Source organism: Lagopus leucura, unplaced genomic scaffold, assembly GCF_019238085.1.
Source record: "Lagopus leucura isolate 7727_CA_CO unplaced genomic scaffold, USGS_WTPT01 Super-Scaffold_1, whole genome shotgun sequence".
NCBI lineage: Eukaryota > Metazoa > Chordata > Aves > Galliformes > Phasianidae > Lagopus > Lagopus leucura.
Window position 1 is genome coordinate 12029071 of NW_024962250.1, and position 16711 is coordinate 12045781.

At 42.9% G+C, this 16711-nt stretch overlaps 2 protein-coding genes across 2 annotated transcripts in view; one reads left to right on the plus strand and one right to left on the minus strand.

The window, feature by feature from the left end:
* LOC122177621 (galectin-related protein A-like) overlaps positions 1-2780 on the plus strand; it is a 3819-nt gene extending 1039 nt beyond the window's left edge. Inside the window, exons 2-4 of the mRNA XM_042867202.1 lie at positions 604-692; positions 1411-1585; positions 1941-2780. Coding sequence (XP_042723136.1) covers positions 604-692; positions 1411-1585; positions 1941-2084 — 408 coding nt within the window. The 3' untranslated portion in view covers positions 2085-2780. The remainder of the gene's footprint in view (positions 1-603; positions 693-1410; positions 1586-1940) is intronic.
* A 464-nt stretch (positions 2781-3244) lies between these two features.
* On the minus strand, positions 3245-12169 carry PLEK2 (pleckstrin 2). The gene is made up of 9 exons (XM_042872848.1): positions 12000-12169; positions 9747-9911; positions 8611-8792; positions 7793-7884; positions 7286-7473; positions 6829-6930; positions 5831-5914; positions 4472-4550; positions 3245-3875 (listed from the first exon to the last, which is right to left on the minus strand). The coding sequence occupies exons 1-9, from the start codon at positions 12045-12047 to the stop codon at positions 3748-3750; spliced, it is 1068 nt and encodes a 355-aa protein (XP_042728782.1). The 5' UTR covers positions 12048-12169; the 3' UTR covers positions 3245-3747.
* Between the last annotated feature and the right edge of the window lie 4542 nt (positions 12170-16711).

Consider the following 16711-nt stretch of genomic DNA (forward strand, 5'->3'; position numbering starts at 1 on the left):
ACTGGACATATTTTCCAATCATCTGAATCTGAAAACATGTATGAAATACCCGTGGCAATGTACACTTGAATGGAAGCCCATGTGTTTCCATGCAAATGTAGTGGTTCTGATAGCCAAACTACTAAATCATACATATATTGTGCAAGTCTTCTAGAAGAAAATGAACTTTTTCTTTGGAACACCGGAATAACGAAATGCATTGTTATCTGTAAGAGTGTCTGTTGTGCATTGGCTTGGAAAATTATCAGTGTTACGCAAACTGCTAATAACACTTGTGTTTCACAGCAGCTTCTCTCCGACTGCGATGTACACAGAGTGATTACATGCTACAGCATAATACTCCAAATGCCCCCATTACTTTATTTTGCAAGGTCTATCTTAGTTTTCCTTGCCAACCAGTGCCTCTATTAGTTTCTCCAATGATCCTTGAAGCAGCCAGAGAATTACTTGAAACAAGTACATGTAGCTCTGGTTTGCCAGAGGAGTTTGCAACTAGAGTGAATGGGGAAAATGCAGTTCCACCCAAATCCCCTTTTACGTATAAAAATACAATAAAACTATCAGAGGTGACCAACTGCATCTCGTTTCCCCTCTTCCCTGTAGGTGGAGCAGTATGTTGGTGAAATTAAAGGCGGACTGAGACCTGCCATGAGACTCACTGTCATAGGAATGGTACCTTCCAACCCCAAGAGGTAGGTAAAGAGGCTGATGGAGAAGTCATCCATGTCATATACTCTTATCTGTATTAAATTCAAAAGATTTTTTTTGTGTCTTTGGAAGGAAGGAAGTAATACAGATTCACAGTTTATATCTCTGTTTAATTTTCCTGCCCCTAGGTTGAGATGAGAAAGTGGAGCAACAATTCACTGTTAGAACTTTCTGACTGCTCTACCACCATTTTCTACTCCTTGCCTTTATCTAACATGAACTAGAGGGGGTGAACAAATGACATTTCTCTCCTAGGAACAGGTTCAACACAGGACCCGTATCTAGTCTGTCTGCTGGCGTCTGAAATCAAAACCACTTGAAAAATAGCAGTTTTGGCACAGGGAGTGAATGTGCATTGCTTTGTTTAATCTAGATGACAGCAACTATGCTATCATTACTTTTTTTTTTTTTTTTTTCATATTTGGCAATCAATTCCAGCACTTCTACTGGGGAAGTGTTGGAATTCAGTCATTCACCAATACTTGTTTTACTTCACTCACAAGAGACAGAAGACAAAATCAGAACTTATTATTGTCCTTCTAGAAACTGAAGGAGAAAGAAAGCATGGCCTACTCTCAGCCTTTTCTGCAGCTTCTAAGCCTGTGAGCAGTCTCTTTAGCAGTCCCATCTTTCAAGAATTAAACAGTTAATGTCTGCTGTGCTCCACACTCCCTTTTACACTGCCATTTAATTGTTTTCCAGCTTTTCAGTGACTCTGCTCTGTGATCCAGTGGATGCAAACAAAGATGTTGGGATGATATTCACAGTTAACTTTAGCGAGAAGTCCATCACACGAAATGCACGAATTGATGGGAAGTGGGGGATAGAAGAGAAGAATATACCCTACTTCCCATTTATAGCAGGGGACACATTTAAGGTAATTTTGGGAGTACTATAAATAGGGTGGAGGGGAGAAGGGCTGAGAGCTGTATGACTAACTACTGAAATTGCTGGGTTAACAACACTGATATATTCTCATATGGCACAGAGCAACAGTTCAAGCCCTTGCAGGAGAGATTCATTTATTCCTCTAGTTCTACTGAAAGAGCTCTTTATAAAGAGTTTTACTGTATTATTTCAGCATAGAGTACATTATTTATTAGAGGCATTTCAGAGGAGCTGGTAGACTTTGTGCTTCACCATACCTATTACACAGGGGTTCTAAGTTCACACTGGTGAAATAAGCTCAGCTGCCAACCTCTAGCACCCTCCCCTGTCCTTTGCCATTGCAGATGGAGCTCTTATGTGAACATCAGCAAATAAAGGTCTTGCTAGATGGACGACAGCTCTGTGACTTCACTCACCGCATTCAGCCCCTGAACCTGGTGAAAGCTTTGCAGATCACAGGTGATGTCAAGCTTACCAAAGTGGCTTAAAAAAAAGAGTTCATAATATTACCAGGGGACGGAAACAAATGCACTTTCTTCTGTCTGAGAGATGTTTTATCTTTTTCTCCTCATTGATGTTGGAGAACGGGAACTGTCTTTTCTCATTTGCTGATGAAATACACTTTTTTTTTTCTCATCCGTGTTCAAAAATTGCAGAGATATGGCTGGTCCAGCTAAGTCAGAAGACCTATACTGAAATACTTTCTTGGTCTCCCAGATTAGAATACTATTGATGCTAGGCAGTGTCTCATATCCTCTTGGTTCCCTAACCCCTCAGGTAAGCCAGCTAATGGAGCCCAGTCTTTTGTGGCGGCTGTTAGTCTTGTTAGTGACTAGAATTGAGTGGCGGGCAAGCAGTGGGATTAAGAAAGGAGAAGTGGGAAATATCTTTGGAAGTCAATAAGAGAGTCTGGAGGCTCCCAACAAGGCTCATGTTATCAGAAGGGAACTGCTTGCTCAGGAATGTCCGATCAGTCAGCACAAATCTATATGTGTTTCACAGTACACAGTAGTAGATGCCTTAGCACCATCCCTATCTGTTGCAGGTAGAGTTCTCAGGAACTGAAAGGTTTCAACAGCTGTGGATTTCACAGCCTTCTCTGGACCAGCCCTATGTAATTGTATCTGTAGCTGAAACTGTGTCATCCATTTTTGCATATGATTAAAACTGTCTTTGCTAGCAAACTTCTTTACCAGCTTTTGTAAATATTTGAATGCATGCGTATGCTGTGCTGCTATTTCATTGCTGTAGGTTTAGAAAAGAATCCCAAATATATGGCTATTATAATAAATATACCAATAAGAAAGAGGTGGTTTTGTGGATAGAGACTTTGTGACTTTAGGGATGATCTATAGCGTTCTGTCTTTAGAGTGATTTAGTGACTCTGCGGAATCTGTCAGATACAGCTACTCAGATAGCAGAAATCTTATAAAAATAGCATATCAGCAGTTCGGTTGGATGTTTCAATCATCTCATATATTCAGTTCTACTCTGCCACTACGGACTGTTTCTCACTTTCCATAGTACTGTAAGTTTAAGGTCTATGAAACCATTGTTTTCACTTATTCCTACTGATCTCTGAGAAACATGGTATCTAAAGAGCACAAGAGAATCAAATGCACTGAACTTTTTTTTTGTGATGTATGTTTAATGATTCCAGAGCTAAGCTTGAGCAAGGTTTTATCACGGTGTATCAAGAAAGACAGACTCAGACACCAGGGTCTTTCATGACTGTGACTCAGTTCATTTACCTTGATTCAGTCTGTCTGAACTAGTTAAGTTTATAAGCCCCTTTATAAAGGAGAAAGGAGCAAGACATTTTTTGCTTTAGAATAAAGCACAGTCTGAATCTGTCACACGTAGACTGAATACTCAGACAAGAGATTCTTTTTCTTCCATCTTGAAAGATGTAAAGTCCTTGTAAAGTGTGATTTATTTGTAATCACTTGTTGTTCTTTGTCTCTTGGTTAGACCATAAATTCTTCCAGATCTGTGTGATCCTAGCCACCTGGGATTCTGATCTGTCAGGAATTGCCAGGTGCTATGACAACACACATAACAAAAATATAATGTCTAAGGAAAAAAAAACAAACAACCATCACTCCCAGAATGTCACAAATGTGACATTCTTTGGCATGGAGTCCATCTTATTCATGTGAGTGGTTTGATTGCCTCAATCCATTCTGTTCGCTCTGCCTTGGAGCTGGCCTGGATATAATAATGAATGTCTTTCTTGGTGATTATTTTGAAGAGGTTGCCTTGCACATTGCCCTTCACGCCTACAGAGAAAAAAAAAAAGTGACAGGTTAGGAAAGTGCACAGAGAACAGCTTTGCAGCAGGTGAAAATTCCTGATATGGAAGAATTTTAATTTAGCGAATTAAGGTGTCAGATCTCTCCATTTCATTACAGATAAGACAGCTAAGGCCATTCTGTCTCTTCTAAATCTGGATTCGAGCAGATCCAAATGAGAGGACATTAAAAAAAAAAAAAAAAAAGACAGCATCAGGGATTTTCTCAAGATTTTGAGTTCCGTAACATCCAAAAAGGCATTTCCTCTTTAGCTGTTAACTCTGGAATAATAATGCGTTCCTTGAGCTCTCTCATGCATCACCTCAATAAGAAAAGTTCATTAAAAAAGGAACACTCAAGATATGCAGAAACAATTAAAACTAAACCAAACCAAAGCAAACAACATCCCCTCTGCCCAGCCCAGCAGTGTGGGGACTCCTGATGGCACAGTTTCTCTCCCTTGCAAGGGGAGGAGAAAGGCTAGCCCGTGTTTGTACAGCCAGCCAAACAACAGACCACTCCCAGCGACTGTAATGCTATCACATAAGCACATATGTAGCAAAGTCTAGGGGCTCACTCTTTACCTGCTGGGACTCCATTGTCCTCCAGAGCGGAGACAAGACAGCCACGTAGAGAAAATCCACCTACTGGTCTGTTCTCTTCCTGATAATAATTAATCAAACAAACAAAAACACAAACAAAAACAAGCACAACACAAAGGAGGTGAGACTGAGCTGCAAAGTACCGTAATTAGAATCATTTCCCAGAGTACACCAATTATTTTATGGAGGTAGGGATGCAACACTGGTCTTTCTGGATATAAAATGTTCAAGTCACAAAAATCAGAACATGTAATTCGGTGCATTGCTATTTTGTTTCAGCCTCAGACATTTCTCTGCTACAGCTGAGAATGGTGGAGACTAATTTAAAAGCACTAAAGGCGGGTAAACAATCACATTTCAAACTTAGGCAGTTTTATCAGTAACAACCCATATTAAAACAAACAAAAAATATCTGCAAGTTTTTAGCTTGCAGCTTTTCACTGAGCTTGTATGGAAAAAAATCTGTTTTCCTTTGTAAGATGAAAGGATCTTATGCCTGAACTTCAGACTCTGCAGTCTGATTGTATAGCATTGTAAGGGCAAGTTGCAATGTAACCAAACAAATGAATGACAAGAAAAAAAAGCAACCAGAAGAAATAAAAAACACCCCCCCACACACATCAAAAGAACAGGGAGGGGGGGGGGGGGGGGGGGGGGAAAGGTGAACCAGATCCATAAAATCTAAAACTGTTACTCCATTTGTTTCCTTTATAAATCACATAGAACATTCCTGTACATGTTCATCTTAGTATTCTGATGGGCTTTGTGGTACCCTGTGTGACTGGGACTGATGGATCCACATGCCTTTCTAGCTCACTCTCTCTCTTCCATGTAACATGGATGTAACATCCATGAAGATAAAGTAATAAACTTTCCTATACCTTGAGCAAATTTAAATCTGAGTGGCAGAAATTCTTGTAAATACCTTGAGATCAAGGGAACCCTATTCAAGGATATAAAAAGAACAGAGAAAATCCCAGTGTTGCTCTCAAGTGATGGAATGCCAGTCCAAAAAGACTACAGCCCAGGAAGAATCCCTGCAGGAGCATTGTCACAGACTGTGTGTACAGCAAAAGAGTAACCCCAGGGTTGCTGCCCTACATCTAAGGAAAAGGAATCTCAATGGAGAAAAGGTAGGCAGGAGACGCAGGGACAGAGAATCATACAGGGGCAACTCCAAAGGTAAGGCCAGTGAGGCCTTATTCCTCAGGAAATCAACAGAAGAATCCAGGAGGAGATCTGGGAGAGAGAAATATTTACAACATAATTGTGTTGTATTTTCATTATGATATTTAGGTCTGCAAGAGGATTTCTGAGGGTATCAGCTCCCCGCTCACATACCTTGGTGGGGTCATAGTAGTGCAGGAAAGCAGGATCAGCTCTCAGAACAAATTTCCTCACCTTCCAGTTTTTCCTCTTGTGTCCCTACAAAATGGAAGAATTATTGTTACTGACAGGACATACAACCTGCAATGGCCATTTTCCTGCAGGCTGTTTGGGCAGCCTTAATAGGGTGCTGAAAAACAGATGTTTTGCAGCCAACAGAGAAAAAAGCTTTTTTGACATCTTAATAACTCCCAGGGTTTTCTGCTTAACCTCCTTCTTGCTCCTTATTCATATTCCTCTTTAATGTTTTCTTATTCCTTTCTTGTGCTGAGAATTGAGAAAGAAGAGTGAAAGGACCAAGAGATTACATAACAGCTCTGCTCTTAACTTCAAATTTGATGTGACTGTGCAGTGCAGGTGGGGATCCCTCTGTGGCTGGCTGTGTTCTGCCGTGAACCAGAGGGATTGGTCCTCATCTTGCTCACCTCTAAGTGTGGGATCACATAAGCAATTACCACGGACAGGTAATTGTGCCTGGAAAAAAAATAGGACTCACCCCCTCTAGAGCATCTGTGTGTCTGAGTGACTGCTCGTAAGTTAATGTCCACTTCATGCTAAAATCAAATTGCTCAGCTTTGGAATTCAGTCATGGTCCTCAGAATACTGTGGCTGCTTGGAAAATCCCCACAGGATGGGTTAAACCAGAGGAACAGTGAATCCACTTGGTGTGACTGTAACAGCTCTGGTGGAATTTGTGTGGGACTCTTGATTGTTGCTTTGTGCCTTTCAGTATATACTCAGCACGTACGGAATATCCAATTAATCCTGCCAGAGCAGCAAGTTCCATAACTTATATATTTATAACCAGATACTCTCCACTTCATGATGGTAGGCAAGATCCACTCTGCGGGACACAACTCCACGGCTGTGCTCCTGTAACATTCATTCTCCACTGAGCTGTACCAGCTGTCCTTTTTCTTGCTTCCAAGTGATAGTTCAAAGACTATATTTACCTGTTTCACTAAGTATCCTTGCTTCACAATTGTGCCACTTAATTCGGAGATGTTAAATTGTAGCTCTTCCTTGGAATTGAGCATTTTCTTACCAGTCTCAGCCTGCAAGCACAGAATAGATGGTTTCATGTTTGTTTTTCATCTAAATACACTCTTAAGTACAAGATTCTGCATTTTATCTACTTTTAGCTACTATTTCCCAAGCAAATTCTGCTCTACACCTTTTTTAATACCAAATTACTTGATTTGTAGATCTCTCTGTATCCCTGCAGTTGTTTGTTTCCAGCAAAAGTTCCAGTACTAAATGTCTGAAAGCCTGAAGTTTCTGCTTCTGTTTATTTTCACACCTGCATATTTTGCCTACGGGTGCATGCTGTGCACGTCCCCTTTACCGCTGCCTCAGATCAAGCACATGACAAAGGGCAGAGGAGCTGCCACTTGGCAGCCCATCACTTACAAACATGTACAGTGCGGTGGAGTCATCGAGGAACTGCTCAGAGAGGTCACTGTAGCGCGTGGCCCCGGTGCTGCGTGCCCCCACGGGCTTGGTGAAGTTCTCCTCCATCAGCATGGAGGCCAGGGTGACGGCCTCAAACCGAGACACAGCAAAGCTGTTGGAGATGAGCCAGTCCACCAGAGCGGAACCTGCGGGGAGAAAGGCAGCTCTCAGACCAAGGGAACACGCTCTTCCAAATGCAGATAAATGGTCTTCTGCCTTACAAGCCTTCCTTTGCTGAAACACTTCGGGATCGTCACAAAGGCTGTCAGGGAAGGGTAGGGGTGACAAAAGTGAGGGGTCCTCTGTGTGCTGTGCTTCCATATATCCAATGAGCAAGAGAAAAGAGATGTTGGACAATTCAGCTGCTTCAGTACCTTCAACTGGGCCATAACTGATCCCACCACGAAAGCAGTGCCATGTCTCCCTTGTCCCTGCAACATGTCAGAGGTGAGGCAGCAGGCATACCTGTGAAGGTCTCTTTGTATCTATTGCCTTGTTCCACATTGAGGGTCAGCTTAATTCCAGTACTGCTGTCACGCATTTTATCCACTATGTGGCTGTAAAACAGTACATAGGACAAAGTTGCATAAGTAGAAAGACGGGCAGAAATTGTCACATGCTTCTGTCTGTGCTTAGGCTGCCCTGAAGATTACCAGCACAAAGCTGTGAAACAACCTACATACCTCTCTGACCCTTAGTGCTAAGTGTGGTGTAGCAAAACTTTATTCTCCCAATGCAGAACACTAAGCAGGATGCCTTATAATGTGTCCTTCATTTTAAAACACTTCAAACTGAGCCAGATTTCATATACTTTCTCAACACAAATTAAATTAAATTAATGCCAGTTTTCTATACCCTAATAGAAACTCTTGTTTAATATGGTGTACCCTAAAAATCCTAGCCTGGATTCTGGTGGCTGTCAGCTCTGTAAGCTTACCACCATGGCATGTACAAAGTTGTCTCTCGGTCTTTCTGTGACATTACAACTTCCAAGATAACAGATCACCCCAGCGTGAATATCTCTGCAGCTGAGTAGCCCTCAAGCCAGCAGTGACATGCCTGTGCAGAACCTCCATACATCCAAAAATCAGGGTCAGGAAAAAGTGCACTCCCATGCCTCAGCTATAGTGTGTGCAAACCCAGAGGGAGCAGCCGATGTAGACACTCCTGGTGACGAAGGAGCAGATCTGTGCTGAGAGAAGTTTCCCTTCACCATCCCATCCAGCGGCTCAGGTGCTTTGCAGAGTACAGCAACAATGGAAGAAGAAACCATGAACACTTACTGGAGGCTGATGTTCTCTAGCAGTTTGAAAGAGTTCTTCATTCTGTGAAGCTCTTGCACCTGTACTGGGTGACCAGCATGAATAGCTCCAGTGATGTCCAAAGCCCAAGAGTCTCGCTCTTCTCTAGAGCAACATTCAAGGAAATAGTCTGTGTTGGTTTTTGTCTTTAGTTTGATAAGTAACTGCAAAGAGAGAAGTGCAAAGCAGTAACAATGTTTAGCTTTTGTTCTTCACTTGCATTTTGCTTCTTTCACCACCAGTCCGAGTAAAAGAAATTGGTGTGTTACGGCATCCCAGCTGGGTAGTAGCAAGAAACTATTGACCTGAAGGATGCTGGGCACAGCTCTGTTTTGGGGAGAGAGAACTTTTTTTCCCCCTAAAGCCCTGAGTTTTCAGTTACAAGCATGGTTTTCATGCATGGAGCACAAGTTTGGAAGAGAACACATCACCCAGATTCCAGAGTACATAGCAGCATTCTGTTGACCCCAGAGCCTTCACATCCAGATCTCTGCTTTCTGAGCAACTACAGGCTCTCTCTAGGATCATTCTGCCATGAGAAAGGCTGAAATAGCAAACAATTTACAGAGCCATTTCCTTCTGGCCCCGCTCTGGAGAGGTCTGTGTCACCCACTGGTGAGCAGAGAAACACGGGAGGCACTTTCCCTTCCACAGCCTTTCTGCTGGAAACTTTCCACAGCACTGAAGTCCCAGTGAGTGGAAAACGGAATCTGAAATGGCCAGGAGCACTCCATGGAGACAGCTGGGTTTAGGGCAATTACTGAGGTGATGAGCTGCCACTTTTTCCCAGTCCTCCTCAGGTTTTGTTGAGCTGCTTATGTCCACTGTTTGCACACTCTTAGGTTGATGCATTTGTTCCAGTGTGCATGGGAGAGACTTTGTTTTGATGAATGTTCCCCAGATTTGAGCAGAAGGGATGACAAAGACACAAGGAAAGAGTTAATTTCTAGTCCTGGTTACATTGCAAATGGCTGTTTGCTTTTGGCTGCACCTACTCCTGGAAATACATACCTCAGTGATATGGTTGCAACAGTGAAAGAAATCAAGAGGAGGGGAAAGGTAAGGGAGAAATTGGAAAGAGAGTGTCATGGAGGAGGGATACATGTTTCCAGCCATACCGGTCTGTTCTCGTATTCCAGACATGGACAAGTAATAGTGCAGCCATCCAAAAGGATCCTGCCCTTTGGAGAAGACTCCTTCTTGCCTCCTTCAAGTTTATAATACAGCAGCTTATCCTGTAGCAGAACGAACCATCTTACTTTCCAGTTATGAACAATATGTCCCTAGAGGGAAATAAATCCACATATTAACACAAGCATCGGAAAAATGTTTTTTTCCTTCTTTTTTGTGAAATACCATAAATCAACAACAAACTGAAAAGAACCATGAGAAGTTGTTGTGAGTCCTGTTCTCCCTAAAATACATATATTTAGTAACGAAATAACACAGCTCAATCTACACAAAATCACAGAGTGAGTGTAGAAATGTGACTTGCCTGGTCCTTGCATCCCTTCATGTTGCTACTGGGAGGCTGCCTACCTCAGCCTCCTGGGCTGAAACACTGCCTGTGCTACCATTTCCTGCAAAGGAGTTTTTCTCTTTACTGGCAAAAGACTGAGTGAAGGCTGCTGTCAGATGCATTCTAGGTTGTACAGAATAAAATACCTCCTTTTTCCTTACTGTAAGTAGCCCCCAGCTGCCTTTTGTGCAAGTACATAGGAGAGCATGATGAGTGAGGTGGGGTACCGGCAGGCTCAGTTCTCTCTGCGGGTCAGGCCCAGCCAGCAGCTGGCTGCCTTTCTGTGAGTGAGGGAGCATCCTGGACTGCAGGCAAAGTGCCGGGCATAGGAAGCTCTGAGGCTGGGAGAAGTAGGCACTGCTAGGAGGAAGGAATATGCAAGGTCCGGTTGTGACAGGAATCAGACCCCTTTAACTTGCTATGAGTGAAAGAGAAGCTCAGCAATTTCCAATAAAGGAAGCTTAACAAGTCTCTAAAATCCAAAGCACATTAGATCTAATGCTTTTGAGTCTATATTAAACACAGACTATCCAGCTTGGTTTTGTTCTTCCCTTCACCTTCTTCATAGTCTTTCTCACCTGTTGCAAATACCCTTGGCTGTCTTTCCTTTTTTATCACTCTTTCCTTTCTGGAGATTTCCTCTTTTTCAGGAGGTGGTATTTCTCTTTTTCTTTAACCTCATCTGACTCTCACATATTTTACTTTGGAAGTACAGAACATTACAATACTTAATTCAGTCATTTTTAACTCATCGAGCCTTTCTCCTTGTATCAACTCCATTCTCCTTAAGAAATCTTCTTCCCTTACCTGATCACATCCCTTTTTTTCTTATTTTTCTCCAAATCTCTTCCCATTCTTGTTCCCTCCTCAGTTTCCCTTATTCATTCTCTCTCTGGTCTCTTTCCTATCCAATTTCACAGACTTCTGGTAGTTTCAGCTCAGCATACTGACAATGCCCTGTTCCTCTCACAGATACAGTGCCTTTCTTTCCCATCCCAAATCCAATAGCCATGTAAGAGCCACAGAGCATGACCATAGCTTGGACACAAGAGTAGGAGCTGGGATTGCTCCTCCTGCTCCATGGAAGGGGTATTGAGGAGCAGCTCAGGCCGCACGTGGCCCGCAGCAGTCCCAGCAGCACAGATCCTGGCAAGGATTACCATCGTGTTAGCACCAGAAGTGCTGACACGTAGTGCAGAAAAGCATTTCCTAAGGCGTGGCAAAGCTTTGAACAAACCTTTGAATTGCACTTGGATTGTGCAAAGACCGTATTAGTCACTGAGCCTTTGTTCTGAAGGCTGCTTAGTGCCCCCTGGTGTCCCTGCCATGGCTGACTCGGTTCTGACCTGTCACACTGTCCAGTTGTTTTCTCATCTCTTACACTGGAACTTGGAGTTGTAGAAGAAAGTAGCTGCTTAGGACGCATTCCTATATTCATATTGCTCTCATCCTCTTAAAAAAGGACATTCTGTTCCCCGTCCTCCCATACAGAACAGCAAACACTGCTCAGCGCCCGCTAAAGAAGGCACAAGCTGTGTGAGGAGACTGTCCAACGCCTCTGTCCAGCCTTCCCATGGCCACTTCCCTGCTGCCACGTAGCCTTTGCCAGGCAATATTTCTGTGTGCTCTTTGCAGAGGTGTGCCCAATTTTCTGATAACTGAGCCATGCTGATAGCTCCCTCCCCTCTGGTCTAACCTAGCACAAAGAACTCGCAGGAGGGCAGTCAGGGCCTGCGGGTCCTGCAGCTCCCCTATAGGAGCCTAGGGGAGCCCTCAAACCCACACCAACAGGCCCTTCAGAGGCTGCTTTTCCCTATGGAGGGAACAGCGCAAAGAAGGTCACAGCACCTACCCGCTTGACAAGGAAGCCCTCCTTCAGGACTCCAGTGGTCTCCTCCATCACGGTCCACAAAGAGCAGATCTTCGTCCTGCCTTGAAGCACCCAGGCCCTGGCAGCCCGTTCCTCTGCACGCCTGGAGCTGAGGAGAGCTCATTTTTCTCCGTGATCCTCCTCCTCCACTGTGACGTATGCTCCCATCCCTTCTTTCTCACTTTCTTCCCACCTATGAGATGTTAGTTAAACATTGAGCTGGCTCTGGTGCATTACCTGCCCTCTGGGGAGCGAAACAAAGGGAGGTCTGAAAAGGATCTCAAAGGAATTTCACTGAATTCAGAGCAATAAAAAACCACCCTGCGGTGAGTAAGCCAACACAGGCAGCAGCTTCACAACGGCAAATGAGGTGAGACACGGGGACCGCATGGGGGGAGAAGCAGCACCATAGAACTGCACCTCAACATTTCAGACAAAGCTATTCCATGGAATTAAGTGCCTCATCTAATAAGTGTATCTTCAAGGCTGCTATAGATCAGAGCACCCCAAGTGTACCAGGTACAGCGAGCACAAGGAGAACTTTACAAACCTAAATAAACTGCTATGACAAATTTATTTTACTGAAGAAGCCCCAAAGTCTCCTAAAGCCAGCCCTGCTTTCAATGGTCGCTGGACATGTAGGCGTAGTTAGGAATACGGGTGTACTTCAACTTAACAACCTGAACTGCTGTGGAAGCAATTGCTTGGGTTTTCAGAACAACAGTTTGATTGGCAAACATTGTGCAGTGACCTCTCGAAACTCTGGAAAACCTCTGAAACAGTGCCTTTTTGTGCCTGAGCATTATTTCATTTTTTAAAACCCCAGACACGACAAACATGTTTGATCGGTCCTGATGAAGTCAGTCAAAATGAGTAACAGTATAACAGTATCTCAGACAGCTGCAGCGTACAGTCTGCTGTACCGTGAGCATTTCCTGACTCGTAGCCAAATGGAGGTGATGAATGCAGATAAAGGTACAGACTGTGATAAGAAGCATGACGCACTGCACAACAAAGCATAACAGAGCACCCGTTGCTATGCATTAAACAAAAAAAAAAAAAAGAAAAAGAGAATAAAAATAGAGTTCTTCAGTCAGCCACATTCTCTCAAGCAGCTCTGTTGTGTTTGCACTCTGCTCAGACTGCTGGTCACACTTTCATGCATGCAGGAAATGGACCAAGCAAGTCATTATCTTATTTTTTTATTACATTTCTGCCAAGGAAGGAAAAAGGAGATACCAACGAAGGTGTTAATCATGATAACGTATTGGAGACCACCCAAACAACGGCCCTGCATAAATCATGAGAATTACAGTGGGAAACTGACTGCTAATCAAAGTTAAAAACCAAAAATCCCATATAAGCAAAAAGAACGCTGACTGAGATCTCAAAAGCAGGAACCCACCCTGAAGTGAGCAGATCCTTCCATACTCTGTTTGCCACTGTGTAGGCCAGATCCCAGTTTGCTCTTCAGACTGCTTGAAGCAAATGCAGTGAACTTAACAGGACACGCAGAGGATCAGTTTCACTTGCAGGTATGTGGTGTTTTCAAATATATCAGTGTAAATTTTCATAAAGAAAATTGCTTGTTTGTTTTTTTGGCCTTTAAGCACAGAGGAACTGAACTATTTTTTTTTCTTTAAGAACAACCCGTATCCACATGCACAGGTGCATACACAAAAGCGTTGCATTCAGCAGAATCTTGGGAATAAAACTGATGTAGTCAGCAGAAAAGCAGTGAATAACATCATGTCACTAAATTCTCTGTATATCAGAATTAAAGTTAACCCTCTACACATCTGCACTGTCCCACAGCTGTTAAGCTTCAGGCAGTAACAGAAAGTATATGCACTATTCATCCAAGCGGGCACTTGAAGATGCTACCATCGCTGAGTCAAGGAAAAGCAGCATTGAATCAAGGTAGAAACAACATACTGATATCGCATTTGTTTCCCAGACCAGCATGCTTTATGTAACAGGCCCCAGGAATACCATGTTCCAGCACACTGTACTTGAGGTTTGCCTTCACATTGTTCAGCTTGTTACTGCAGGCAGCCCATAACCAGGTGGGGAAAGTAATTCCATACTGGTGAGGACAGGCAGGAGCTTGCAGATTGCTCTGGCTCAGACAGTGATCTCAGAATTACACAATAATCAGCCTTGGTTCAAGTTCTGAGCGAGCACTTCTTTTTTCCAGCATGCAGACCACCCGCAGCCCTACAGATATATCTCAGCAAAATTACCACTAACAATGAATTCTATTGTCAAATTGACGAAGAATGGTGAAGTAAAATCCCCCCCCCGCCCCGGCTGGTCACCAAGCAACAGGATCCATATCGTTTTGATAAACGGGAGCAGTTTTGATAAACGGGAGCCTTTGCTTACTCTAACACTTAGAAGTACTTCTTTGATACTTGGGATATTTGTAATACGCACGTACGCAACCCTCCCCATTCTGTAGAGGTTATGTAAGGCTAACCAACTGTCCCTGAGATAGATTGCTCCCTGAGGCTGAGTAATAACAGATCTCTCAGCTTTGTAGGAAAAGGGTCACACTCTGTGAAATGGGTCAGTAGATCACACTATAGCATGTGCCTGTCATACTGAGGCACGTGCTGGGAAGGCAAGTTCAAGCATTTAAGTCTCTCAGGAGAAAAGGACGAGCTTTGAACCATATAAATCTAGAAAGCTATAAAAAACTAAGCCTGTGGCAGAACTTGAAATGATTTTCAATAAGGACTATTTGCTTCCTCAGATCCATCCAAACAGTGCTTTCCATGTGTCAGCATAGTATTTTGAGTGGCAGATAATTTTTTCCATTCCAAGTGACCACAAAATACATCGTATCCTATAGAGTTTGCATTAGGATGACCATGAACGGCTGTCTGCAGCTTCAGGATCACAGGCTCACGATTGAAGGTAAACACAGATTGCTTTATTTTATTACTGGTGCCTCCCGTTTAGTCTCCCAACAAGCAAAGGACGAGGAGAACCCAATGGAAGGACTTCTCCCACTGCATGCTCTATAGCTCCCATTGCATATTACAATGTGAACAGCGTCACATTGGTGGATTACATACTTGAGATTTTCCCAAACAGTTTCTTAAAATGCTGAGACTTTGCTCCCTGGTGTAGGATGCCACTACATCTTTAGTTGCTTGAGTGGATTAAGGATGAAATAAAGTGGGAAAAAAAAAAGAAACATTTCTAGATGGAAGTGGAAGATGGTAGATTTTCATGAGTATTCTGATGCAAGAGCATTTGTAAATTAACTGTATAAATGTGGCCGTGTTTTGAAACAGCTGTTAGCTGTCTGTTCTCTGGACCACAAAAATCTATGAGAAATTAAACACAGATCTGGCTACAAAGAACAATATGCCAGTTCCACTGCATCTGAAAAATAATGAAGGCCAGAATCCAACAAGAATAAAGCAAGGAATTTTCACTCTATTGAGAGCCAACCAAAATACAACCATCCCAAGAAAGCTGGACACTCCTCCGTTAGCAGCCTCCTACTTCCTCTAATGAGAAACAGGATAAAGGACTGCATTACTAGATGGTGTGCTTGATCCCATCTAACATTTGTGTTTCTTTGTATTAATGACTCCTTAAAGGATTCTGTAAGTAAAATTATTTTCAAGTTGCCAAACTTACAAAACTTTTTTGATATATGAAAATCAAGCTGAGATCCTCACATCTGAAACTACAGTTACATCATACCTTCCCCTTCAGTTGACTACATGAGCACTGTAGCAAAGACTTTGGTCCTACACTGACAGTTTAGCAGGCAGCATAGCTGCTAATGAACAACAGGAACACGTGACTTCACGTTATACAAAGATTTTCACACACAAAGCCCACAACACTTACCAAAGTGCTTGGCAGGCAAACACACAGACACGCCAAACAGACTGGCCGAGACAGAAGGAAACAAGTGCTAAGGATCCTCAACTCAACTACCCAAGGCACCGACATGCAAACCAACGCAGTAGAATGAAGCTGTGCTCTCAGTGCTGCCTCAGGTACCTTGCTAACAGCCCTACATCAGCCACGTCAGAGCTCCTCCTTCCAGCTACTGCAACACATCCAGTCAGTTACTGGCAGAAATGATGCTCACCCATTAACACAGCAAAATAGCTCCTAAAGGCAACACTAAATGTAATCCCTTGCTAACACTATTACAAGTAAGGCTGGCTCATTTGCAATGTGATTTTTCACAGCATTACCTCGGTATACAGATCACAGGAAGATATTTCACTTCTTAAATACTCTGTTCTTTTGTCAGAGTACTCATGTGCTGTGAGTAACAGAGGTCAATTCACTATTCTAGTCTATTCACTATTCTAGTGAATTGAGGAAGAAAACCAGAAAGTTATCAGATACATAGAATACAACTTCAAACTATGACAAGGCTGTCCTAACATCTAAAATGCATTTTCTCGTGCATTTACTCCTGAAACAGCACAAAAGGAGGAAAAACAATGTGCAGTATAGGATACAACTATGAAAAAAAAATAAATACATGAAAAAAATCAGCAATTTGAACAAGTTTCATTTTTAAGAAGAACTGTCCCCTCAATTCCCACAGTCAAGGGCAAACTGGAGGTTTTTTCCCCACTGCATGGAAAGCCCATCTTGTTTCTCCTCTTTTGAGGAGATAAACAGTTCAGCCTAGTGTAAACTAGATTTAGCAT